Source organism: Otolemur garnettii, unplaced genomic scaffold (genome assembly GCF_000181295.1).
Source record: "Otolemur garnettii isolate 467f Iridium unplaced genomic scaffold, OtoGar3 scaffold00074, whole genome shotgun sequence".
NCBI classification, from domain to species: Eukaryota; Metazoa; Chordata; class Mammalia; order Primates; family Galagidae; genus Otolemur; species Otolemur garnettii.
In genome coordinates this window covers 6563116-6588294 of record NW_003852469.1, presented here as the reverse complement: position 1 = coordinate 6588294, position 25179 = coordinate 6563116, and the positions used below count along the sequence as shown (strand labels likewise).

Below are 25179 nucleotides of genomic sequence, written 5' to 3'. Positions count from 1 at the left end.
GAGGCAGGAGACTCGCTTGAGCCCAGGAGTTGGAGGTTGCTGTGAGCTGTAATGCCACGGCACTCTGCCCAGGGGGCAGCTTGAGGCTCTGTCTCAAAAAAAAAAAAGTACAAAAGAAACTAAAACTTGCCATTCTCTACTTTAGTAATGCTGGCTCCACATAGCTCTGCTAAAAATTCTTCTGGGGAGACTTTTTGGACTACACCTCTATCCCTGGCTGTGCTCCCTCCTGGCTACCCTCAGAGCTTGTGTCTGGTGGTCTGGTGTCAGTATCTTCTCTCCAACCAGGGGCGGTCTTGCCCATACCACCTTCTCATTGTTGCCTCATGTTCCCAGGAGCCCTTGCCCTGTTCTCGGCTGCTGCCCAGGCCGGATCTTTCTCATGACCTTTCTTCCTGTAGGTGCTGCCTGCGGATGAGATTCCCAAGCCCATCAAGCCCCCAACCTACCAGGTGGTGGATTACGGAGAAGCTTTAGCCCTATACACCTTCAAGGGGGAGCTGGACGTGGAGCTGTCCTTCCGCAAGGTGGGACCAGGCAGGAAATGGTGGGGTGGGGGGTAGCTGAAGATACAGTCAGATATGTGCACTAAGAACATTTTTTTTAGAATCAAGTGTACTTATCTCCACCTAGTATTTCAAAGTTTTACCAAACCCCCTTATTATGTTTCCCTTAACATACTCCATTGTAAAAAGGTTGTTACAGGCTGGGTACGGTGGTTCACACCAGTAATTCTAGCACTTTGGGAGGAGGATCGCTTGAACTGAGGTCAGGAGTTTGAGACTAGCCTGAGCAACATAGTGAGCCCTATCTCTGAAAAATAAAAAAAATTGGACGGGCATGGTGGCACATGCCTGTAGTCCCAGCTAGTCAGGAGGCTGAAGCAGGAGGATCTCTTGAGCTCAGGAGCTTGAGGTTGCACTGATGTATAATGATGCCACTGCACTCTAGCTGGCGCAAGAGAACAAGACCCTGTCTCAAAAAAAAAAAAAAAAAACTTGGTATAAACTTGTACTGCAGATTAGTAGGTTGTGAGGATCACAGTCAGTATTTTTTTTTTTTTTTTTTTGCAGTTTTTGGCTGGGGCTGGGTTTGAACCTGCCACCTCCGGCATATGAGGCTGGCCCCCTACTCCTTTGAGCCACAGGTGCTGCCCCCACAGTCAGCATTTTTAAAGGAATAGTTAGAAATGTTAGACTACACTGTGTGTGTGAAAAGGGTAATTCATCAAACTTTAGGCAATTGTGTGTATACAAATATGTGTTTAGGGCTGTTATTACTGAAACATACTTTTTATGTAGATTGTGGCTGGAAAAGTTTGAAAAATGTTCTAGGAAGCAGGAAGTGGTCTCCCTTTGATTGGTTTTTGGGCAGCTGCCATGATGCCCCTAGTGATTGCCACCTGGAATAGCCTGGTGGCAGGGACCTGGAATAGCCTGTTCCCAGGGAGAGGGAAGAAGGGAGAGAGGTGGGGGCAGGAGAGGGCCAGGGAGAGGGAGGCCTGGGACAACCCTCCCCAGGGTGTCCCACAGAGACAGTGGTGGTTCTGCCCCCACCATCACAGGATCACTCTGCATGTGAGGCAAGGACAGGATACTGTCACGGAGGGGACGGCTAATGCACCTTAGGAGTCCCCTACTTGTTTGTTCCTCTCAGCAAAGTATCCTTATCCTCACTTAACGTGTTAGGCAACCAAGGCTCAGAGGAGCAGAGCAGACACATGGCAGAGCTGGGTGGGATCTGTGTTCTTAGTCACGGTCCCCCGTGATTGTAGCTCTGGGGAGGGACTGTGCCATGAACCTGGAGTGGGGAATGCAGGCTTGGTGGGCTTCCCAAAGAGGCGGAACCTGATCCAAACCCAGAGCTGTGTGCTGTGGGAAGAGCTCAGACTTGGCCTGCTCGCTCAGGCAGTCTGGGTTTGGCTCCTGACTCTCCACTTTCTGTGTGGCCTCAGGTAACCTGCTGACCCACTCTGAGCCTAATCCCTCAGGTGTGAAAGGTGTTAGCCTTGAATGGGACATCCCAGGCAGGGCACCCTCAGGTGCGTGGTGCCAGCAGGGCCCTGCAGCCCCTGACTCTCCTCCTCAGGGGGAGCGCCTCTGCCTGATCCGCAAGGTGAATGAGAACTGGTACGAGGGGCGCATCCCGGGCACAGGGCGCCAGGGTATATTCCCTGCCAGCTACGTGCAGGTGTGCCGTGAGCCCCGGCTGCGGGTCTGTGATGATGGCCCCCAGCTCCCTGCATCTCCACGCCTGACCGCTGCCACCCGTATGGCCTGTCGCTCCAGCTCCCCTACAGTGCCACGCAGCCCAGCTGACCCCACCGACTGGGGAGGCCGGACCTCACCTCGTCGCTCTGGCTTCTCCTACCCTGTCCAGGAGCCCAGACCCCAGACCCAGGTGAGGTGGCTGCCTCAATCAGACCAGACCCCACTCCTATGACTGTTCCACTCTTGGGAATCATTTTGGACAGGCCCAGGATGAGTAGTGGGGTGATAGGGTAGAACCTGGCATTGCAGCCCCATCCTGGCCTGGGGGGACCCCAAGCTCCTCAGTTGGTATTGGCCTTTGGACACCAGCCCAGGGAAGCATGGGGCAGCTAGTCAGTTCTAGGTGGGCCACCAAAGCCAGCCCAGGCCTTCTGACCCTCCAGATGCCACTCTCTTGTGATTTATCTGTACATTCTGAGAAGGGTTGTAGGAAGTCAGGGCTCTGTCATTCACCTGCTGTGCCACCTTGGGCAGGTGACTTACCCTCTGGGTTTGAGTTTTCCCACCTGTAGAATGAGGGTAATAAATACCACTGCAGAGGGGAGTTGGATAGGTTTGAACTAGGAGTTTATTATAATTGCTGGGCAAAAGTGAGTCATTATTCCTAGTACTGAGGTAGCCCACAGGTATGTATTTGCTCCTACCCTCATCCATTCATTAGCAAACCTCTAAGAGCCAGGCATAACCAGTGCACCAGGCTCCTCCAGGGGTTTTTGGCATGGTCCATGCTGGTAGTCAGAAATCCAGTCGATTACCCTAGCTGGGTCTTCACTCCCTGGCACCTGCGAGGTGAAATGGGCATAGCGGATCCCCCTGTGTTGGGGGACCTGTGAGGATAAGGTGAGGCAGCGTGTAAGATGCTCTGATGGGTGGAGTAGGAGCCCCATCAGTTAGGTTCTCCTTTCTGCTTGGATGTACCCAACACTTTCTTCTCTCTGATCCTCTAGGTTCCTCCTGTGAACCCTCAGAATCCCAGAACCCTAGAGCCAGTTCTGTCCCACCCTCGAGGCACCAGCCATCCCCTGGATGTGGGGACCTCCTCCCCTAACACCTCTCAGATACACTGGATCCCGTAAGTACTATCTGAGGGTGCTTGGTCAGAGGTGGGGTCCTCCATGCTTCTCCTTCCCCCTACTCCCCACTGGAGGATATGGAAAACTTCTAGGTAGTGCTTGCCCTTGCAGAGCTTATAGGTGATTTGGGGGTAGGGGAAGAGGTGCTGGTCTGTGGTGTGTTCAGCTCCTCCCTGCCTGGCCTGGACACAAGCCTCCCACACTCAGCCTCCTGACCTCATGCTCTTCATTGGGTTTCTAGCCCTAAGGCCAGCTCACGTATAAATGAAGTGTAGGAACTGGTAGGACAAGGCACTGGGCTCTCAGAGGAGGGGAGGGTTAGTTTGTTGGGGCTGATAGCAGGAAGCAGGCTGGGGAAGAATGCACTGAAGCCAGGCAGAGTTGCCATTCTAGGAGCTGGGGTCTGGGCTCACAAAAGGACCATGGGCAAGTCACAGGAAGTGGCAACATTTGGGTCTAGAACCTCATCCTGGTCTGGGAAAGGGGCCAGGTCAATGGTGGCTGCCTTGACAACCTCCCTATCTTGCAGGTATCGGGCGATGTACCAGTACAGGCCCCAGAATGAGGACGAGCTGGAGCTGCGAGAGGGGGATCGGGTGGATGTCATGCAGCAGTGTGATGATGGCTGGTTCGTGGGTATGTGGGGTGCCCTGGGGGAGGGGGAGGGGCATCTGCCTGCCTTCCTTCATCATGCCTTGAAGAGGGCAAGGCCCTGGAGGGAACTGGCATCAGCCCAAGATCATCGCTGAAGTCACTGGGTACTCAGGACAGGGGTTCCTTCTGTTTCTTCTGCGGCAGTCCTAGGGGATGTTCCTAGTGGAAAGGACCTTTATACTTGTGTCTGGCCCCAACCGTGGTTAGCTTCTCCAGCCTGGGAAGAAGAGGGAGTGGAGAAAGATTCTGGCCCCTCAGGGCTGGCCCAGAGCAGCTCAGGCAAAAGACTAATACAGATAGCATCAGGTTGGCCTTGGCCTGTTCAAGGTGACCAATCCACCAGGCTTCACATGGCCCACCCTAGGGACAAACTGGTCAATATACAGAGGTGGTCAATATAAAGAACTAGGCCTACTATACTGATATGTACATATGGTGCATGTCTGGTTTATGAAAATTATATTAGGTCAGTTTAAGGAGGTGGTCAGTGAAGGGAGATGGTCAACTATGGAGGTTCTACTGTACTAATAAAGCTTTGCAAATTTATACAAACAAGAAGAAAAAGCACCGCTTTTGTGATATAAGCCGCAAGTGCTTTGAGAAGAATGATTTAGAACTGTGCCATCCAGTGTGATAGCCACTAACCAAATGTGGCTGTTTAAATGTCAAAGTGAAATAAATTTAGAGGCTGGGTGTGGTGGCTCACGCCTGTAATCTTAGCACTCTGGGAAGCTGAGGCAGGTGGATTGCCTGAGCTCAGGAGTTGGAGACCAGCCTGAGCTAGAGCGAGACCCCATCTCTAAAAAAACAGGCAGCCTGGTGGGTGGTGGGTGCCTGTGGTCCCAGCTACTTGGGAGGCTGAGGCAAGAGAATTGCTTGAACCCAAGAGTTTGAAGTTGCTGTGAGGTATGATGCCATGGCACTCTACTGAGGGTGACAAACTAAAACTCCATCTCAAAAAAAAAGGAGTTCAGTTCCTGAGTCACACTGACACGCTTCAAGCACTCAGTGGCTGAATGTGGCTAGTGGTTATAATTTTGGACAGTGCATGTTGTCTGGGAGGGTTTTCTGGAGGAAGTGGAAGACAGTGGGGCCTGGAAGGCCAGGGGAAGGGCATCTTCAAGGGTGGGGCTCGGATGAGGGGCAGGGGCTGGAGATGCCAGGCTGGAAGGGAATGCCTCAGAGCATCAATTTGCCCAGGATCAGGACCGACTTTCATTTTAGTTGATATTCCTATATTTCTAGTATTCCCGCCTCTTTCTCTTCAGGACACAGGCTTTCTCTAGGGTTGTAGCAGACCAGAGGTCTGAACTGTAGTCCTGACTCCCAAGCAGCTGAATGTTTTGGGTCAATTCACTGGGCCTTCTCTTGGTCTTACCTGTCCATCTTGAAATTGAGGGCGTCATACCTGGCCAGTGAGGTTCCTCCCCACTAAAGTTCCATGATTCATACTGCTGCACCCTCTACTTTCCTGAAGAAGGGTGGAGTTAGTGAGTTATGTGTGCAAAGTTCTTCGCATGTTGATTGCAGATTTATTCTTTAATTGTTGAATTTAGGAAGTGCAAAACGGCCCCTCTGAGCTTCTGCCACCAGGGGGCAGGAATGCGGACAACAAATCAAATCCCTCGCCCGGGGAAAGGGCCTCCGCCTGCAGTACTGGATATGGCCAGCAGGGGGCAAGACCCTCAACCCCCATATTCCTGGTCGAGCTAAGAGTGTGAGGAAGGCTCTTTCTGTCTTTCCTCTTTCAGGTGTCTCCCGGAGGACCCAGAGATTTGGAACGTTCCCTGGAAACTACGTTGCCCCGGTGTGAGTGGTCTCCGTGGCAACTCGGAGCCAGCCAGGATGGGGTGGGGAGCAGTAGCACTTATGGAAAGGAGAGCCGACCGCCCCCATCCTCCTTCCTCAGGACCGGCATCTGCAGACGACCCCAGCAGCCTTTCCCTATGAGCCCCTACGAAGCCCCCTGGACTGATTTCCACCCACAACTCACAGGCATTCTTCCAACAGCCCTTTCATTTCCTCCCCACCCCACTCCCAAATATAGAGGTCTGCTTTGAAGCAGAGACTGTTTCCAGGCCTTATTGAGACCAGACTCCTGGGTTTCCCACCCCCACCCAGCTATGGCTGCTTCCGCTAACAGGGACCAGCTCCCCCTTTATCCCCCATAGAGTTCCTCTAACAAGGACCAGCTTCCTAACCTCACGGAGACCAAAGGCCTCCTCTGCCTGGAGGGGTTCCTCTCTTCTAGCTGCAGCTTTCCACTGCCCCCTTTGCCTTCTTACTTCCAGCCTGGCCTGGGAGCAGAGGTAGGGGACAGGTATAGCACCTCCTCCGCTCCAGGCCCAGCAAGGTCTTCCTTGAAGGCCTGCTCTGTCCAAAGGCTGCCACACCCAGAGCTTGGGCTCTGCACCTCTGGTTTGGCGCAGATGTTTAACAGGGAGACTGATGTTGCTGCCCTCCTGCCTGCCACCTCTCCCCCAGTGCCCAGGCTCCCTCTGGAAGAGAATGTAAAATAAATCTGGATACCAGGAACCTTGTCTCAGAAACCTTTTCCTCTGGGGTGGGAGAGGCCTCCCCTGGTTTAGGATTATGGAAATTCTTTCATGGGCTGTGCTGGGAGTCAGGTGAGACAGGTGTGTGTGTAAAAGGAGGATGGAAAACATCGTTATTATCTTCCCAGATTTCAGCCCTCGGTATCAAGTAGGATGGGGCAGCTCCCAGGATTGGGCTGTTGCCTGAGAAGGGCTGAGAGGATGAATGTCACCCAGACCAGGGCAAGGCCTGACTGTGGCAAGAAATCAGAGATGGGAAACTGAATGTGGCCTTGTTTGCAGGCTGTTTTGATTCTGGAGCCGCCACCATGGGGTTGCTGGACTAGATGACATTTCTGACTATTCTGCTGCTAATGTTTTCCTTCTGTGTGCTCCATTTCCACACCGAAGCTCTCGTGTGTTTGTTTGTTTTCTTCTTTGGGCTCAAGTTTTTGAGCATTCAGTTTTGGGAAGCTGGAAGTGGTAGGAGAAGCCAGCCAAAGCAGCTCTTCTGGCCCAAGGTTTTAGAGTCTTGGGACTTAGTGGTTCCTGTGGACAGGGGCACAGCTTGGGTGTGGCTGTTCTGCCAAGAAAGGAAAGCTCCATTCCTTGGCTCCTCCTGCGTGCTGAGCAGGGAGGGCATAAGGGGCTACTCAGTGTGTTATCTAGTGTAAGCCTCACAACTGGCAGATTAGCATTCCCTTTTACAGAAGGTGAAAGTGAGGCTCTGTGCAACTAAGTTGTATAGGCCACAGCATTATTAAATGTCCACCTCATTGCACAAACTCTACCAAATGCCCAGATAGACCTTGTCCAAAAGCCCCACTCTTTTGGAGAAGGAAGGTCATGCATGAGGTCAGGGACTTCCCTGGGTAGCCAGGGTTGGGCTGCTTTTATGTTCTTCCTGGCAAACCTGTCTCCTAGACCTGTCACTTAAAAGGTGCCCCTGCCCCAGGCAAGTGGGCAGAGGTGGTGCCTCCTGCCACAGAGAGGGGAAGTGCCTCTGGCCGACAGGCCAGTGTCTCGGCCCTGGCAGGTTTCTTGAGCTTGGGTGAGGCTTGGGCCCCAGCAGTGGTTCAACAACAGCTTGAAGAACAAGACCAACATGCACCCCATCCATTCCACCCACACCCGTCCTCACCTCGGTCTGGTTCTAAGTTGACAGGTCCAGCCCATGGTGGCCTGCCATTCCCCCATACCAGCTCCTGTGGCTTGTATTCCCTGATGTCCTCATAAGACACCAGGGTTGAGTCCTCCCCTCCTTGGGGCGAAACCAAATCCACACCCTCTCTTTCATGGGGCCTGGAACCTGCCATGGCAGCAGGTGAACCCTGTACCGCTGGGTCGCTTGCCACCATGGTCCCAACTGTAAGATGACCACTTCTATGCCTTGCCTGGCCAGGGTGGGGAGCAGTAATGGGAGAGAGGGCCACACAGTCACCCAGAGCAGGACAGTATTCCCTCTGTGCCTCATAGTCATGCCCTGGATCTGGTGCTGGGTTCTGTTAATACACAACCCACCAGACAGAAAACCCCGCAAATTAACCTGTAGATATTTATAGAGACAGCCCAAGACACACAGGCGTGTTCCTCTGAGGGCAGCCTAGCTTTGTATTTGGCTCACTACTCCATTCCCAGATCCTAGCACAGAGCCTGGCCACAGTGGGCATGCAATAAATATTTGCTAGCTGAATATTATTGGAATGATTGTGTGGATGAATTAAGTGACTTTTCCTTCCTTTGCCTTCCTTCCCTGTCACCCCATGCCCTGAATCAGTGGTGGAGACTCTGCTTTGCACCTCTTTGCAATCCCTGGACTTTGCCTGTGGAGAGCCATCTACACAACAGGAGGGTAAGTTATGAATTATCCCCATTTTACACACGTTGAAACTGAGGCCAGGAGGAGCTGAGGAAATTTCCTAAGGTCATAGTTAATAAGAGGCATGTGAGGCTAGGTCTGTGTGACCCCAAGGCTGTGCTTGCCCCATCTGTAATGTCCTGCTCAAAAGGCTTCCAGTCTAGCTGGGGAGGTACACGGCTGCATCAGGTAACATGGCCATGGCCGGAGGCATAAGATTGGTCAATGGGAGAGCAGTTTACACACCCTGCCTGGACAGAGGTGTGGAGGTGGGGGCAGGACTGGACTGCAACTGAGCAGGGAGGGTGAGGCACTGGGCACAGGTAGGTGAGGAGGGGAGGCAAGAGCACGCCTCAGAGGGAATCTGACGGGATGACTCACACCTGAGGCAGGCAGGTTACAGCTGTGCCCGCAGGTGTGCTCCCCTGAAAACAGCAGTCTGGCAGCCAGAGTGCCAAGTTGAGACCCAACCAGAGACGCAGGAGGAGGCACTGAGGTCCCCAGGGTGAGGGTTGCCAGGTATAGCTTCTCCTTCCTGAGCTGGCATCTGGGGCCCCTCCTTGACTGTCCTCTCCTGGGGTTCCAGGTGGTTGGCTGAGGGTGCAGGTGGCAGTCAGGAATGAGAAGGCTTCAGCCCCCGAGTAGGGGTACCGGTAGTGACCCCAGCCAGGAGGCCCTCTTCGTCTCCTCCGGGCCCTGGTGGGTTGCCCAGAGCAGTACAGGCTTGCTGGCATCTCAGGCAGGGACCAGGGCCAGCGCGGTCCTGGAGGGGAGTTTGAGCAGGAGGGAGGGCATCTGCGCGTCCGAGTCGCGAGTGGGCGGAGGAGCAAGCAACCGCAGACACACCCAGCCAGCCTTTGCGCCTGGGGCGTGGGGTGTGTGTGGGGGGGGTGGTCATGGGCCCCTTTGAAGGTGGGTAGGGGGAAGCGGCCGGCCAGGGAGAGCTTTAGGAGGCGGCAGCCTCAGCAGTCTGCGACTTCAGCCGCCCGCCCCGGGAACCGCTCCCCTGCGCCCGAGGCCAATCAGGAAAGCGCGAGCGCCTTTGGGAGCACGGCTGCAGCCCCCAAGGGGCTCTGCGAGTGTCTGTCCCCTTACCCAGTGGGGCGGCCCAGGTGGCAGCGCCCGGGCTCGCAGCGCGGAGGCGGCGGCTTCCCGGGCCAGGGGCGGCGGTAGGGGCGGCCCCGGGATCACATGGGCGGAGGCAGGTCTCTGAGCCCCGGGCGGGCTCTCCCCAGAGCCGGGCGGACCGCGGCGGGAGCGGCGGCGACTCCTCGCCCTTCTCCCTCCTTCTCGCCCCTCCCGGCCCGACAGGTGAGCGACAGCCAGGTGAGCGCGCCCACCTGAGCACCCTCCGCGCCCTGCCGCATCCTTCCCCGCGCCCCCCGGCCCCTGAGCGCTGAGACCCTGTGCTCCGCCCGCAGCGCCGCTCCCTGCGGCCTCGGCTCTGGCGTCCTCGCCGGCTGGGCTCTCCCTGACCCGATCCGGCTCGCCTCCTCCAGTCCCCAGCCCCCGGGGTACTTTGGCCTGGGAGCAAAGAAGGCTCTAGAACTGGGAGAGCCGGGCCATCGGGCTGGGCTGGGCACCTCCCCGCGGCGCCCTCATCGCGGAGTCCTCTGACAAGCTCAAAGGTCTGGGAATCTCAGGGCGACTGTGAGCTGCCAGCGCTGGCCTGAGGACCTGAGGACCTGGGGCCCAGGGGAGGGACAGAGGCCAGGCCTGGGCAAAAGGGAGAAGCCAATAGGCTGGGGATGGGGCAGGCAGACCTGCTGGCTGGGGTGCCCCTCTCTCCGGGCCCCCTTGTTCTTGATGGGTGGCGGCAGTCTCTGCACCTCCCCAGGGGCTGCCCCAGAATGGGTGCTGGGCAGGGTGGTGCCCAGCCTGGCACTGCAGCTTCCTGCCTAGGTTGGCTCTTGGCTCCAGAGCTAGAGCCTCAGGAAATCCCACAAGGGCCTGTCTGCAAAGTCACTCCCTCGCCCAGTGGAGGGGGCAGTAGATGGGAGGCCTGGTCACCCTGGCCGACTTCAGCATGGGTGAGCTCACTCTCCGCTGGCACCATGGTGTGCCCAGCTTGACAGATGAGCCCTGGTCCTTTCCCGGGCTGTTCAGAGGGCAGCAGGCCCAGGGTCGGGGAGGTAAAAGCCTGGTCTTGCCCATTCTAGCCCCTCAGTCCAGCCAGCTCCCCACCTGGCCAGCTACCTGCACAGTCTGTGCTAGTGCCACCCATTCCTCGCACCATCACTCCTGTCTCCAGAGCTTTGCCATCTCTGGGCCGCTTGCTTGCCCTCCCCCAGAGTGGGGAGGAAGTATCTTGTGCTGTTGGTTTTGGGGACAGGAAGCAAGCAATAGTGGGACTTAACCCCAGTGGTGGAGGAGGGGAGAGACAGGAGGGCCTGACCTCTCCTGCTGCCTACCAGCCCCTGCACATCCATCCATCCTCCAGCAAGCCCCCACTGGCAGCCCGGACAACCCTCCTGGGAGCTGCTGACTGGGCTGAAGACTAAAGAAGGGGGAACCCAGAGTCATGGCTTCCCAGGGTGGGGGGAAGTGAAACTCAGGGGGAAGGGAGGGACTTAGTCACTTCCTGCACCTACCCCAAGCCCAGGACTGGCTGCTCTGGGACCTCCAGTCCCTCTTCTCCTCTTGCTGCTCTCCTGCCACCTTACAGGTGCTTAGGGCCCCACCTCTTTGTCCTCTCTCCCTTAGGTATGGCGCTGACAGTGGATGTGGTCGGGCCAGCACCCTGGGGCTTCCGCATCACAGGGGGCAGGGATTTCCACATGCCTATCACGGTGACCAAGGTAAGGGGTTTCTTCCAGGAGATAAGGAGGTCCCCCACAAGTGAGATCTGCCCTATCCACCCTGCTGCTCGCCCAGAACTTTTTTCTGTTCTGGAGCCAGAAGCCTGCTGCTGGGAGTGCTGGCCAGGGAGAGTTGGGACCCTGTCACCTTGGGAATATCATGACCATTTCAGAAACAGGCCTTAGAAGTGAAAGGGGCTGCACCAAGGACGGCCTGCCCCTTTCCCCTGGGTCACTAACCCCACACCTGCTGGAAGCTATTTTGGGTGGTTATTGGAACAAAAGCCCTGTGAGTTCTTGGCAGTTTCCTCTGGACCCAGGCCTGAGCCCAGGCTGGGGAGTGTTCCCACAGAGCACCTTTTGCAGGCAGCCACCTGCAAGGTATGATCTGCATGGGCATGGCTCTCTATCTAAAAGTATTTCCAAGCACAGTTCCTGAAATTCCGCCACTGCACATTCTTTAGGAGGCCTCTGTTAGAAGTTAGGATGCCACTGTGGGGCAGGGGCTGCCACCTGAGCCCCTGAAGGGGATAGCTGGTCAGCTGGGCAGACTGACCAGCAGGGAGAGGGATGTTAAGGGGTACAGGCCAGGCTAGTTCAGCCCACTTCTGTGTTTCTTGGGCAGCAAAGAGGGAAATCCCTTCCCTGAGTGCCCTGTTGCCTGGACATGGGTACTTCAGACTCACCAGCTCCTCATCCCTACAGGTGACTGAGCAGGGCAAGGCTGAGGCTGCTGACCTCCGGCCTGGTGACATCATTGTGGCCATCAATGGGGAGAGTGCGGAGGGCATGCTGCACGCTGAGGCTCAGAGCAAGATCCGCCAGAGCCCCTCACCCCTGCGGCTGCAGCTGGACCGGTAAGCCACCACCTCTGCTGGGCCTGCCAGCATCCTCACTCCCCTCCGTAGCCCCTACCACAGCCTAGAGCTCAGCCCAGGCCCTGCCAGCACAACTTGGAGAAGGTCTCAGGCTCTGGGCCCTGCAGCAGGAGAGAGGGGTGCTCCTATAGCCAGCCAAGTAAAGGTGGGCGCTGGGCTGGGCATGCAGCCACAGGCTGGGCAGGGTGAGCTGGCACCAGCCACCTGGAAGCCGGGTTTGACTGGTTCCCAAGAGTGTGCAGGGCACAGGGTGTGGGCATGAAGTGGTTGAAGAGGGGAAACTTGTGGGTAAAGTGTGCCCTGGGCTGAGTCTCCAGAACTCCTGCCTCCAAGAGAGGATGGCATTTGTTTAGATCTCAGTTGGGGGTGAGGAGTTTGGGGGCTCATTCCTCATAGAGCCCATCTGTTCCTCCCTTCACATTTCTGAGCCCTGCAGGTGAAGGCAGGTTCCTGGCTCTAGCTCGCCTGTAATGTTTGAGCCTAGAGGCTGGCAGAGGCAGGGGCAAGGGTGGGGCCTGAAGCCCAGGCTGTTGGGGGAACAGGTGGCTCCCTGGGGTGGGGCATCATAGTGAGTCACATATCAGGAATGCTGGAAGATCCCCAGTGAGGAGATCCCTCTGGGCAGGCCTGGAACCCCAGTCAGACACTCCTGTCTCTTGGCCACTCCCACTGCTTGGCTTCCTTGGGGCTCCCACCTCACCTGGCTACCCTGCAGAAGTGGGGTGCTTCAGAAACCTGGTGCTGAGGACGGCTGCTCTCTTCATGCCACTTTGGCTCTGAGTGTTTGCAGGAGTGAGACCTGGAGGAGGAGGTAGAGAGTACCTCATAGCATCTGGGAATAGGACCAAAATCTACAGGAGGCTGCAGTCTGGGCTGGGGGCGGGAGTTGCTGACACCATCACTTCTTCTCAGGTTCCTCTGCAGGGACAGCCAGAGAGAGGCGGGCCCCAGCGCTGTAGGTCTCTGCTGCACACCTCAGCCTGCAGTTCTGCCAGGCAGGCCAATGCTTCTGGTCTCTTTTTACTTGTGCCAGTCTGCCCCCTGACCCCTAGGACACCTCTCTGGCATTCAGAAGCCAAGGGACAGGGGCGCCTGTAGCTCAGTGGTTAGGGGCTGGTGGGTTTGATCCCAGACTGGGCCTGCTAAACAACAACAAAAAATAGCTGGGTGTCATAGCGGGTGCCTGTAGTCCCAGCTACAAGGGAGGCTGAGGCAGGAGAATCACTTGAGCCCAAGAATTTGAGGTCGGGGTGAGCTATGGCACCATGGCACTCTACCAGAGGTGACAAAGTTAGACTCTGTCTCAATTAAAAAAAAAAAAAAGCCAAGGGGTAGAGAGCAGAGTTCCCCTTGCTTTGCCCCGCACCCCTCCTGCAAGCCTTGGGTTCCTAGTGACCTACCCTATAGATGTAGTCCAGGAATGGTGTGGCAGGATAGGACGCAGCAGGCTTTCTCCCCACCCCCTATCCAGCTCCTGGCCTCCAGTGACCTCCTGTCCAAGGCTCCAGCTGGGATCCACTTTGGAAGGAAACCCTCTTGTTGGCAGGGAGCTGGGCCTGCCCTGCTCTGTGGGCCCTTCACTGCCCGTCTGAGGGGTCAGAGAGGTTTCAACCTTTATTTAACAGGGGTGAGGCCTGAGGAAGGGACTGGGAGTGACCCTCTCAAAGGCATTCCAGCCATCAGTGGCTGAGCTGGTAGGGGACAAGCCTCTGAGTGGGGGAGAGTGGGCAGCTGGCCAGTGCACTAATGGGCTTTTGGACTTTGGGCAGCACACTGCCCTTCTCTGGGCTTCAGTTTCTCCATCGATTATGACATAAAGTAGCAGTTCTCACTGTGTGACCCCTTTTTAACAATGAAAATACATTGTGGCATAGGAAGGTTGAGAACCACTAATATAAAAAATTACTTGGCTTGGCACCTGTGACTCAAGCGGCTAAGGTGCCAGCCACATATACCAGAGCTGGTGGGTTCGGATCCAGCTTGGGCCCGCCAAACAACAATGACAGCAGCAACCAAAAAATAGCCAGGCATTGTGATGGGCACCTGTAGTCCCAGTTACTTGGGAGGTAGAGGCAGGAGAATCACTTGAGCCCAGGAGTTGGAGGTTGCTGTGAGCTGTGATGCCACGGCACTCTACTCAGGGCGACAGCTTGAGGCTCTATCTCAAAAAAAAAAAAAGAAAAATTACTTACATGCAATTAGCAATCTTCCCCCAAACTGAGCTACAAACTGATGCTGACCAGTGACAAAGTCTAGATGAAATGGGAGAAAAAGGTGGAGACAGATAATGTGAGGAATTTTTAATAAATTTTTAATTCCTTATTTAAAAGGAATTTTTAATAAAATTGAATTTTATTGAGTGTTTTGCTAATATTCTGGGCTTTCTGTATTTTAGTACCAAACTGTCCTTTTATTTTAAGAAATGATAGTGGTCATTGATAGTAGTTTGTTTTGAATTTGGCAAAATTAAGGCCAGGCACCATGGCTTACTCCTGTAATCATAGTACTCCAGGAAGCTGAGGTGGGAGGATCACTTGAGGTCAGCAGTTCAAGACTAGGCTGAGCAAGAATAAGATACCATTTCTATAAAAATTCCAAAAATTGGCTTGGCACCTGTAGCACACTGTGGTTACAGCACCAGCCACATACATCAAGGCTGGTGAGTTCAAACCCGGCCCAGGCCAGCTAAACAACAATCACAGCTACAACTAAAAAATAGCCAGGCATTGTAGTAGGTACCTGTAGTCCCAGCTACTTGGGAGGCTGAGGCAAGAAAATTACTTAAGCTCAAGAGTTTGAGGTTTCTATGAGCTGTGATGCCACGGTACTCTACTGAGGGTGACATAGTGAGGCTCTGTCTCAAAAAAAAAAAAATCCAAAAATTAGCTGGGTGTTGTGTCAGGTGTCTATAGTCCCAGCTACTAGGGAGGCTAAGGTGGGAGGATTGAGCCCAGGAGCTTGACATTGCTGTGAGCTATGAGGTTGGACAATTAAGTTCAAGAGCTCACCCTAGAAAAAGTGCTACATACCTCATTGCTGAATATCACTACAGTCACCTTCAAGGTCCTCCCTTTGGGAAGCTATATACAGATACCAGTACCTAGTCCACCCTTCAAAGCAATTGTGGAATGGCCATCAGAGCTATCATGTGTATAAGGTCTGACAATTAAGTTCGAGACTCATCCTAGAAAAAATGATGACACCACTGTGTTCTATCCCAGGCAACAGGCCCTGTCTCAAAAAAAAAAAAAGTTGCTAGTCTGATGTCCAAAAGTTTGGGGTGTCTTACTAGTCTTGAGAACCAGGTCTGGGAACAGGTGGGCCCTATGACATTCCCCTCCCTCTGTATCTTCGGTAGGTCTCCAGTTGCCTCTCCCAGGCAGACCAACGGGGAGAGCTCCTTGGAGGTGCTGGCCACTCGTTTCCAGGTAAGCTGGTGCCTCCCACCTGGGAGCCTCATACCCTGAGCACCTTGGTGTGAGCAGTAGGGCAGCCTAGCTCTTCCCTTGGCCTCTCTCTCCACAGGGCTCTGTGAGGACGTACACTGACAGCCAGTCCCCGCTGAGGTCTTCCTACTCCAGCTCAGCCTCCCCGAGCCCCCGGCCAGGCAGCCCCTTCTCTCCCCTGCCCCCTGCCAGCCCACAGGCTCAGGCTGCAGAGGCAGCCATCAGCCACAGGTAAGCGCATTCTATCAGCACCCTGGTGGCCTGCACCTGGCTTCTCAGGGCCTCAGGAGCCTGCACCTGGCTTCTCAGGGCCTTAGGAGTACCCCAGGCAAGTTGGGTGTGGCCTCGGCATACATGCTGTCTATTTCCCATTTCAGTTTCCAGAGCCTGGCATATTCCCCGGGATTTGCCGCCGCTGACCGCCTGTCCTATGGAGGCCACCCCAGAAGCCGGCAGGTGAGGCCCCCTGGGGGAAGGAGAGAGCCAAAGAAACAGAGGCGGCCCCCATTCACTGGTTACCAGTGCACCTGGGGCTGCAGGTGGCAGGTCCCACCTGGGCAGTGCTGGCTCCTTCTCCTAGCGACAGGCGCTCCTCTCCTGGGCCAGGGAGGCCTGAGCCCTGCCTGGCTGGGTGGCCCGTCCACCTCCTGCCCTCCTCTGCACCATCACTCCCTGCTCCCACGGCCCTTTTCTCCGGAGTTTGCTGGCTTCCTCCCTTCTCTGTGTTTCTCTTGGGCTGAAGCTGAAATAGTTTCACTGCTGCTATTGGGCTGGTTCCCTTTTGGGGCTGGCTGCATCACTCGAACACATTCCTCCCTATTCCAAGCCCCATGCCTGCCCGACTCCCACCCCAGCCCCCTCTCCTCCTCTGACTCAGCTGCAGATCCCCGTGGGACTATGGCTCTGTCTCCAGCTGCACTTAGCTTATCCTCTGTCTCCTCTTCCCCCTGACTTCCCCTCCACCAGGTCCCATTGGCCACTGGTGATAGCTTGGCCCCCCACCCGGGTGGTGTCTCTTCTCTCCAAGAGCAGGGGTGGAGTGGTGAGGGAGAGGGGCAGCCAACAGTCCTGGCCACAGCTGCTGGGGGCAGCATGGGGGGGTATGTCCTGCTTTAGGGTGAAGGGGATGAGGCCCAGCTGCAGGGACCTACCTCTGATCCATTCTACATTCCAGGAAGCAGAGCCTCTGAGGGTGGCCTGGGGGCCCTGGAGAAAGAAGGAGCAGGACCTTCCAGGGGCTGTGTGGGAGGGGCTCCCTGGCGACCCACTGTATGCTTAGCCAGGCACCTTGGCCACAGAGATGTGTCCCTGAGTGCCCCTCTTTAAGGAATTTAGATGTAGTGGTGGAGATAAGGGAGGGAGCATGCAAAACAATTTTGGAGCAATTAGGGACTAACAGTGTGGTATTAATTACGGAAGCAGGAGGCATTCTGGGGGGAGGGCCTGGGAAGGCTGTGTCAGGAATCTTGCTGGATATTAGAGGTGGGAGCTGGCAGGGTTGAGGTTAGAGAGTGATGGGGGACACTGGATACTGGTGGGGTGGGGGGAAGCAGTGGTACAGGCGGATTGTGGCAAGTGAGGCTGGGAACCATTTCTGGAGTAGGGAGGCTTTGCTCTGAGACAAGCTGGAATGCACTTGGCCTGGGGCTAGAAAGGTGGTCAGCCCTCCCTTATTCCAACTGAGCCTGCAGAGGGCTGTGGCCTCTGAAGGTCAGCCTTGTGGGGGTGGGGGAGGTACCAGGGAGTGGTTCTCAGACCAGCAGCAATACCCAAGCACTTGGCAGAAATGCAGCTTTTTAGGCCCCAGCCTGGACTTATGATGTGGGCACAGGGCTGTGGTGCAGCAGTCTCTGTTACTAAAACAAGCCCTCACATAGGACATGGAGGTACTCAGGGCTGGATAGCAGGGAGCCTGGTTGGGTCCTAACTCTGCTACGTGACCTTGGACAAGCCCATTTCCTTTCTCTGGGCCTTAGGTCAGACTAGATGCCCTGGGTTCCCTCCTCTGCCCTGAGGGCCCTGGAGTCATTCCTCTAGCAGCTGCTTCACATCAGACACCCTTCTAGGCTTTGGGGTTCATTAGCAGAAAAACAGAGACAATCTAACCCTGAGAGATGATGTTCTGATCAACAAACCTACAATTGAGGCTGGGTGGTGGCTCATGCCTGTAATCCCAGCACTCTGGGAGGCCGAGGCGGTGGATTGCTTGAGCTCACGAGTTCAAGACCAGCTTGAGCAAGAGCAAGACCCCATTTCTACTAAAAATAGAAAAATTGAGGCAAGAGGATCACTTAAGCCCAAGTGTTAGAGGTTGCTGTGAGCTTTAATGCCATGGCACTCTACGACAGCTGTGAGCTTTGATGCCATGGCACTCTACCCAGGACGACAGCTTGAGACTCTGTCTCAAAAAACAAAAAACCTACAAATGAGGCTGTGGTCCACCCAATGGGTGTGGGAGTCTCAGGGGTCCCACGGCTTCCAGTTGAGAGAGGCTGTACGTTTTAGCATCTAACGGCTCTAAGAAACCCATTCAATTTTATTAATTTCCTAAACTTGCTTAGCCGCAGAATTTCTCCTGCCTCCCCACCCTCACCACTTGTGAACATCCTCGTGCTTCCCGGCTTCACACAAGCTCTTGATGGGCAGGGGGATGGGGAGCAGCTTTTCTGGACTTAGAAGTAGAGGGTCCCTCCTTTGAAGGCAGGGGCCTAGCACCTGGGAAGGAGGGAGGTTCTAGAAGGCAGGCCCTCTCTAGGTGAAGGAGCTGGGTGGGTGCTTCCTCCCCTGGGCCTGCTGGGCAGGTGCTCGTGGGAGAAAGGGCTGATGGATGGGGGACAAGGTGCCATGGCCTTGTAGCTGGCCAAGACTGTAGAGAGCTCGAGGCATAGGACACCACCGGCCCTTATGGTGCCCTTCTGGAAACTGTGAGTTTCCCCCTGCTGTGGGCACATGCCTTGGTAAACAGATGCCAAGTGAACAAAGCACCTCTCCCTCTGTCAGGGAATGAGGACTTGGCTTGTGTGGGACACACAATGGCCCATATGGAGAGTGGGCCATCACATGGTCCCTCAGTTGACCACACAGCGCCAGGCCCTGTGTGCGGAGTCCCAGCCTTGCCTTTGCCCGGGGGCTTGGACCAGCCACTTTGCCCTCTGACTGGCAGCCTTGTCACCTGCAGAACCCCAGAGCAGGGAAATGTGAACTGCAGTAAGAGGCCAGGTGGGGTGAGAGTCTAGGTGTCTACTCAAGACTGAAGATTTAGCTTTTAGCTTAAGGATTCATGTAATTTTTTTCATTCAACCCCATAATTCATCTGTGACTTCCAATTTAAGGTCTAAAGAAGTTGGATTCCCAGGAACAGTTCCCACTGGGCTGCCTGGCTCTGCTCCCACGGGCTGGCACAGGTTACTCAGACTCCATTAGGAAGGGGGCAGAGTAGAGGAGTATGGGCCAGAAAGTGGCCTCTAGGAGTGACAGTGAGGTTGACTTCCATGCTGAGAGCAAATGTAAGAGCCCAGAATGACTAAGGCATACCTGGGAGGGCTGTGCTGCCAGGTGTAGACCCTGGGTGGCCTTGACCTCCCAGGGCAGTGGGAGAGGCTGGTCAGCCTAGTCTGGCCTCTCAGGAGAGCCACAGCACATATTAGGGAGAGAGGCCTCTGTCCAGGCCGGGCCCTGCACCTAGAGGGCCTTGGATCCTTCACACCACCCCTTCTGTTTCCATCTCCTCACTGCTTACTGTTTGCCTGTTGTGGCAGCTAGGGGCTGAGCCCTGGCTTGCAGCGTCTTTGATCACACAGAGCATGATGTAATAGAGAGGAGTCTGCACAGGGGAACTTCTGTGTTCTGCTTTTCTGTCACCTGGTGTCTTCATTCTGCCCCTTGCCGGGTCCCCTCCCAGAAGCCCCACACCTCCACTGACCAGCTAGGCCCTGGCCTCCTCCCCTCCCAGAACTTAGCACGCTTGGAGCCCTGGCTCTGAGGGCAAGGCCGGGCATTGGTCAGCAGGGGCCAGGAGCCCTCTGGTGTTGGGCCTGGGAACAGCCAGGCCTGGCGCCCTGTGGTGTTGGCTAGAGCCCCGGCCCTGACTCCTCCCGCTGTCTCCCCACAGGCCGGCCTTGGCCGCGCTGGCGACTCTGCCGTGCTGGTGCTGCCGCCTTCCCCGGGTGGTGCCCGCTCCTCCAGCCCCAGGCTCAGGTACTAGCAGGCCCTGGGCAGCTGGGGAGGGGAGTCCTGGAGGGCTGGGAAGGGCCGGAGGGACAGGGCCCCCTCTAAGCCCAGCTGGCTTTCTTCCAGCTCCCAGAGCCCTCCCCCCTTGTCCTACCCTGGGCATGGGACCCTCATTCCTGCCTGCCTCCTTCCTGCAGTGTGGACTTAGAAGGCGGAAGCCACCTCCTGGACGAGGACTCAGAAGTCTTCAAGATGCTGCAGGAAAATCGTGAGGGGCGGGTGGCCCCCCGGCAATCTAGCTCCTTTCGGCTCTTGCAAGAAGCCCTGGAGGCTGAGGAGAGAGGTGGGCCCTGGAGCTCCGGGAAAGGAGGGTGCCCTGGGCAGCTGGGCCCTGGCTGAGAGGTCAAGGCGCTAGTGTCTCTTTAGTGCTCACCATGGGGCCAGGTACCCATCCCTGTGTGTGGCAGTCTGGGTCTGCACTGGGAAGGTATTGGGATCAGGAAAGCGCCAAGGGCATAAAGCAGGTGGTGGGGCCCATGGGATCTGAGTCTCTAGGGAGGGCGAGGAATCTGACTTGGCCCTCAGAAAAAAACAGACTCTATAGACTTAAATGGCCTTAAGGTGGTGGCAGCAGGCCCAGTGGCGTGGAGGGTGGCAGCGGAGGTCAAGTCACTCAGGAGAGCCAGTTAAATAATGACCCTAGGTGGCTGTTAAGTGAGCAGTGCAGGCCCTGTGAGCTCTCACCAGCAGTCAATTATTCATTTGACAAACGCTGGCAGTACCTGTCTGATGGGCCAGGTGTATGCAGAGTGTGGGGAATCAAAGGTGGTTGTGCCCTGATGTTCCCCATGAGGGACTACAGAAGGTGGCTCAGGAAAAACACCCTTTAGAGAAGTGGGGAAGGGTCACTGCCCTGTCCAAGGATGTGATGGGACAGGCAAGGAGAGGTATTTGAGTGGCAAAGTGACCAGTACCTGGTGGCCGGTTCCAACTCGACAGTTAGCTCCAAGGGGCATTTTGGCAGGTATGCAGTGGAGGTGAGGAGGTTTGGAGCAGATCTTGCCCATAAGGACTCTGAGGCTGTGGCAGGCCCCGGGAGGCAGGTGCAGGGGAGGAAGAATGTAGGTGTTGATGGCCGAGGGACCCTCAGCACCCTCAGCTACAAACAGGACCAGCAGCCAGCCGGTTGTCCCTGCTCAGTTGTCCCACAGCTCAGATGTGATAACTGCATGCAAAGGCCCTTTGAAAACTTCATGGCGGTGCTGTGGTAGTGTGGTGGGTGGGGTTACTACCCCCACATCATCACTACTAGGTCCCAAAGAGCGAGTGCGCTTCCCTTCCCAGACATCAAGCAGGGCCGGCCCCAGATTGCCTCAGAAGGCAAACCTGGCCCTGACCCTGCCTCCTTCCTGCTGGTGACCAGCCTCAGCCATAGGTCTGGTGTGATCACCTTCCTTCCTCCTCACCTGCTCTTACACTCCTTGTGACTTTAGAGGTTCCCCTGTAAGGGTGCCTTCTACAGCCACCTTCTTAGTGTGGCTTTGGGAGGAGCTGGGGTGCTGGGTGGTGCTAGTGGTGGCTGCGCCCTCACATGTATGTCTGTTCCCCCATCCCAGGCGGCGCGCCTGCCTCTGTGCCCAGTTCCCTGAGCCCTCAGGCCTCCCTGCCCACCTCCAGAGCACTGGCTACCCCTCCCAAGCTCCACACCTGTGAGAAGTGCAGCACCAGCATCGCGTGAGTGTGGGATGCTGGGGGCCATGCTAGCGGGGGATACGGGGCACTTATACACTCAGGAAGGCTGGGCCCACCAGGGACCCAAGGGGAGGTGCTGCTCCTGTGGCTTTGGGGTGGGTTATTTGCAGCCTGCTTGGAATGCCTGCGCTGGCCTCTTCCGGCCACAGCTCCTCCTCCTTCCCCCTCCCTTTAATAATCTCAGAGCCTGTGGACAGGATACCTCCTCCTGAAAAAAACAGGCAAGATTTTCCCCAGGCAGGTTCATTCTTCTCAGTGGGTGGCATCATAATGCAATCACATTTTCTGGAAGGTCCCTCCCAGGCAGATTTCTTACTGTGTACAGTGTTGAGGGTCAGGTGACTGACATGAGTCAAATTCCTTAACCCTCCTGCACTTCGGTTTTTCATCTGCAGAATGGGACATCCAACCTCCCTGTGTGCAGAAACAAGGAAAGTGTGTTGAAAAGAATGTTTTATGTGGCAGTTCCCAAGGGAGCCTGCCTCCAAGTCCCTTTAAGGGCTTCTTAAATGCTGGCCCCTGGGCTTGCCCCCAGAGCTGACCTCTGAAGGGCAGCTGGCTTGAGAACTTGCATTTCTGACTTGTTGTGCTCATCCTGGGACCCACAGTAACACTGTAACAACCACTGCTCTTTAGAAATCCAGAAAACGTGGGACAGCAGCCAATTCTTTTTCCTTTCCTGGTGGTGGGTGTGGATATGTTTAGGGGGTTGTCCAGGTGACAGAGAAGCCAGGAGTGAAGTCTATGACGCTGGGGTGGGACGAGGCTCCCTGGGGGGGGAGAGGTGGCCTCATGTCAGGTATTGGGGTACTGACACCTTCCTGTCCCCACAGGAACCAGGCCGTGCGCATTCAGGAGGGCCGGTACCGCCACCCGGGCTGCTACACCTGTGCAGACTGTGGGCTGAACCTAAAAATGCGAGGGCATTTCTGGGTGGGGGACGAGCTGTACTGTGAGAAGCACGCCCGTCAGCGCTACTCGGCGCCGTCCACCCTCAGCTCTCGGGCCTGAGCCCATCACCCCTCACCTGCCCTCCCTTCTGGGGCCACCAGGCCAGGGCCGTGCCAGTAGCAAGTTGGCGTGGCAGGGGTGACGGTGGGCAGTGGCTCATCTGTGAACTAAATTCAGGGGTCTCAGGCCCCTTTGTCCTCGCTGGGTGAGGCCAAGGTCTGGGACCTGTCTTGGGCTGCAGTCTGGTGGCAACCTCGCCTTCTCTGGCCTCTCCCCTGCAGGACAAGCACCGGGCCAGTCTGAGGTGGCCCACTGTGTTCCATGTCTCTGTATACCATGGGGCTAAGCAGGGTGGGACACAGAAGTATCTGGAAGGAGAGAGGTGGGCCAGAAGCAAACTGTACTCCCTGTGTAAAGTTTTTGACATATGAGCTCTATGAATATATAAATGTGGACAAAATAAAGGAGATAGGATCTTTCCTCTTCCCCTTCCCCAGCCCAGGGTGTGAGCTGGTCTCTATCTCTGGGTGGAGAGTCTTTATTTATCCCCCTTCAGGTCCCCCCCATTCCCTGCCAGGTGTTCCCACCTGGCAGTCCCCATAAAGGAGACTTGCCTCTCTTAGGCTGGAGATCGCCCGTTCTTGAGGATGCCTTATGCTTTGGAGGGACTGAAGTTCTCACTGTGAGCCTGGAGAGGGAAAGGAAGGTGGGGGGCCCTGGAGACCCTCAGGCTGGGCTGAGCTGGTTCCTTCTGCAGTCCTTATGCTGCCTGGTATGGACACCACTAGCCCTTTTGCCAAATGGACAAACCGAATGGGGACAGGAAGGCTGCAGTGATGGGGGATGCAAGGAGGGGGGATGTGACATCTGAAGAACACCCAGCATGCACCTGAGGTTGGCTGCCCTGTTTGGGAGAGATAGTCACCTAGAATAACACTGGACCGGGGCTTTAGGTTACCCTTGCTCTGAGACGAGGGAAGGGCCTGAGACACCCCAGGAGAGCCACCACCCTGAGGGACCATGCTTCCTACCTGTCCCCCGGGAGAGACTGCTGGCTTCATTGGTGGTTGATGTGGGTAGGGGTGGGGGGAATACAGTGCATGTGGCTGGCACCAGGTGTGCTTGTCTCAAGGTGCATTTGAAGCGAGGTGGGGGGCAGTGATCCATTACCAGCCCGTGATTTTTGGCCTGATTTACCAACCATCCCTAGTCCTAATCCCAGAGGACATTTCAGAAAGTTTCAGGGCAGTGGGGCAGAGTGCTCCCTGGTGCTCCAGACCTGTCCCCTGTTAGCACAAGGGATCCGCGGCAGCCTCAGCTTTGTTTTCAGGGGTGAGATCAAAGCTGGGCTTCAGAAGGGCCTTGGCGGGTGCCTGCCCCCTAGCTTTGTGTTATCTGGCTCTTTTTGGAAGGAATCTTGGCAGAGACTGTTTGTGTTACCTCCTCAGGCACCTGTTGATATAATTTACACCTTGATAGTTGCCTGAGGAGGGCCCTTTATTTTCATAGAAAAGATCATTTCGGGCTGTCTGGCCCAACAGTCTTGTCTGTCCGCCCAGCGTCTGGTCAGAAATAGGGTCGCCTCTGTGGCGCCACCTAGTGTTCAGCACGGCCTGATGCTGGGAGGACGCTCCCAAAAGGAATTCAGTTCGCTGGTCAACGCTTGGATTCTGGGCTAGCCGGGTTACAGAAAGACCTGGCACTTTTCTTGCTTTCTTGGAGATAAAAGGCAAGTGTCAGTGATTGAGCTGGCATGAATGAAATAATGCTATGTGGCAGTGAGTGCTTAGGAACACAAAAAAGAGCTCCCCAGTTAGTTCAAACAGTGGCTATCCATGGGAAAGGATGACCAATTCTTGGACAGGTGAAGGAGAGAGGTGCTGAGTGGTGGGAGACTGGCGGTGGCACAGTTTAAAGCAGTGGCTAGGCTGGGCACAGTGGCTCATACCTGTGATCCCAGAACTCTGGGAGGCTGAGGTGGGCAGATTGCCTGAGCTCATGAGTTGGAGACCAGCCTGAGCTAGAGCAAGACCCCTGTCTCTAAAAATAGTCAGGCGTTGTTGTGGGCACTTGTAGTCCTAGCCACTCAGGAGGCTGAGACAAGAGAATCACTTGAGCCCAAGAGACTGAGGTTGCTGTGAGCTATGATGCCATGGCACTCCACCAGGGGTGACAAAAAATAAAATAAAGTGGTGGCTGGCAGGGATGCTCAGATAAGATTGGAAGGCGGCTGGGAATGCCAGAGTGCTTCTGGAAACATTTGAAAAATGTTAAGCAGGGAGGTGACAGGTTGGAAAAGATAGGTGACAGGTTGGACTATTGCTGTGGTGAGATCCTGGTCATGATAAACCATACTGGGCCTGCAGTGTCCTAAGGAGTGGAGGAGAACAAGTAGCAATGGGGACACTTGTGAAACAGGCATACCAGTGTGCTGTTGAATAGCTCCAGGCTCAAACTCACCTCTGGCCTATTTTCCATTTATTTTTTTATTTGTACATATGTGTGAGGTACAGGGGTAACTTGCTAACATTGTTACCCTCTGGCTCTCCTCCAGGGGTCCCAAGGGTTTCTGCACCAGAGTTCTCTGTAGCCACACCACTAGCCTGAACTTGGAAGCCAATCCTCTGGGAGATGAAGTTAATAGTCAAGCTGGTTTGAGAGCAGAGAAGCTGAGGGCAGCCTTTGGTCTTTATACCCACCTCATCCCCATGTCAGCTAGCTGTGAGCACCGGCCCCGCTCTGGCCCACTTGTGCCACTGAACTGTGTCCAGAGTGGTGTCTTCCTTACTTCTTTC

General features: G+C 55.6%; 2 protein-coding genes across 6 annotated transcripts in view; both read left to right on the top strand.

Moving 5' to 3' along the window:
- SORBS3 (sorbin and SH3 domain containing 3) overlaps positions 1-6532 on the top strand; it is a 24719-nt gene extending 18187 nt beyond the window's left edge. For all 3 annotated transcript variants that reach the window (XM_023515570.1, XM_012807740.2, XM_023515571.1), the window contains 5 exons: positions 402-527; positions 2089-2400; positions 3218-3342; positions 3873-3979; positions 5749-6532. In XM_023515570.1, the coding sequence (XP_023371338.1) occupies positions 402-527; positions 2089-2400; positions 3218-3342; positions 3873-3979; positions 5749-5810 (732 nt within the window). In that variant the 3' untranslated portion in view covers positions 5811-6532. The remainder of the gene's footprint in view (positions 1-401; positions 528-2088; positions 2401-3217; positions 3343-3872; positions 3980-5748) is intronic.
- Positions 6533-8225: 1693 nt separating this feature from the next.
- PDLIM2 (PDZ and LIM domain 2) lies at positions 8226-22942 on the top strand. Of its 3 annotated transcripts, none has more exons than XM_012807733.2 (10): positions 8226-8383; positions 11093-11187; positions 11893-12044; positions 15424-15493; positions 15591-15742; positions 15889-15967; positions 19623-19708; positions 19879-20024; positions 21298-21415; positions 22267-22942. In XM_012807733.2, exons 2-10 carry the CDS (start codon positions 11095-11097, stop codon positions 22442-22444), a joined length of 1074 nt encoding a protein of 357 aa, XP_012663187.1. In that variant the 5' UTR covers positions 8226-8383; positions 11093-11094; the 3' UTR covers positions 22445-22942. The 3 variants fall into 3 exon arrangements, with proteins under 3 accessions (XP_012663187.1, XP_012663188.1, XP_023371301.1); XM_012807734.2 differs by lacking the exon at positions 8226-8383 and adding an exon at positions 9665-9700; XM_023515533.1 differs by lacking the exon at positions 8226-8383 and adding an exon at positions 9666-9715.
- The last annotated feature ends 2237 nt before the right edge of the window (positions 22943-25179 follow it).

Coding starts and splice junctions, on each gene's coding strand:
- PDLIM2 (XM_012807733.2), top strand. CDS start 11,095: ATGGCGCTGACAGTGGATGTGGTCGGGCCAGCACCCTGGGGCTTCCGC. Junction 19,709..19,878: donor TCCTCCAGCCCCAGGCTCAG/GTACTAGCAGGC, acceptor TCCTTCCTGCAG/TGTGGACTTAGAAGGCGGAA. Junction 21,416..22,266: donor AAGTGCAGCACCAGCATCGC/GTGAGTGTGGGA, acceptor CTGTCCCCACAG/GAACCAGGCCGTGCGCATTC.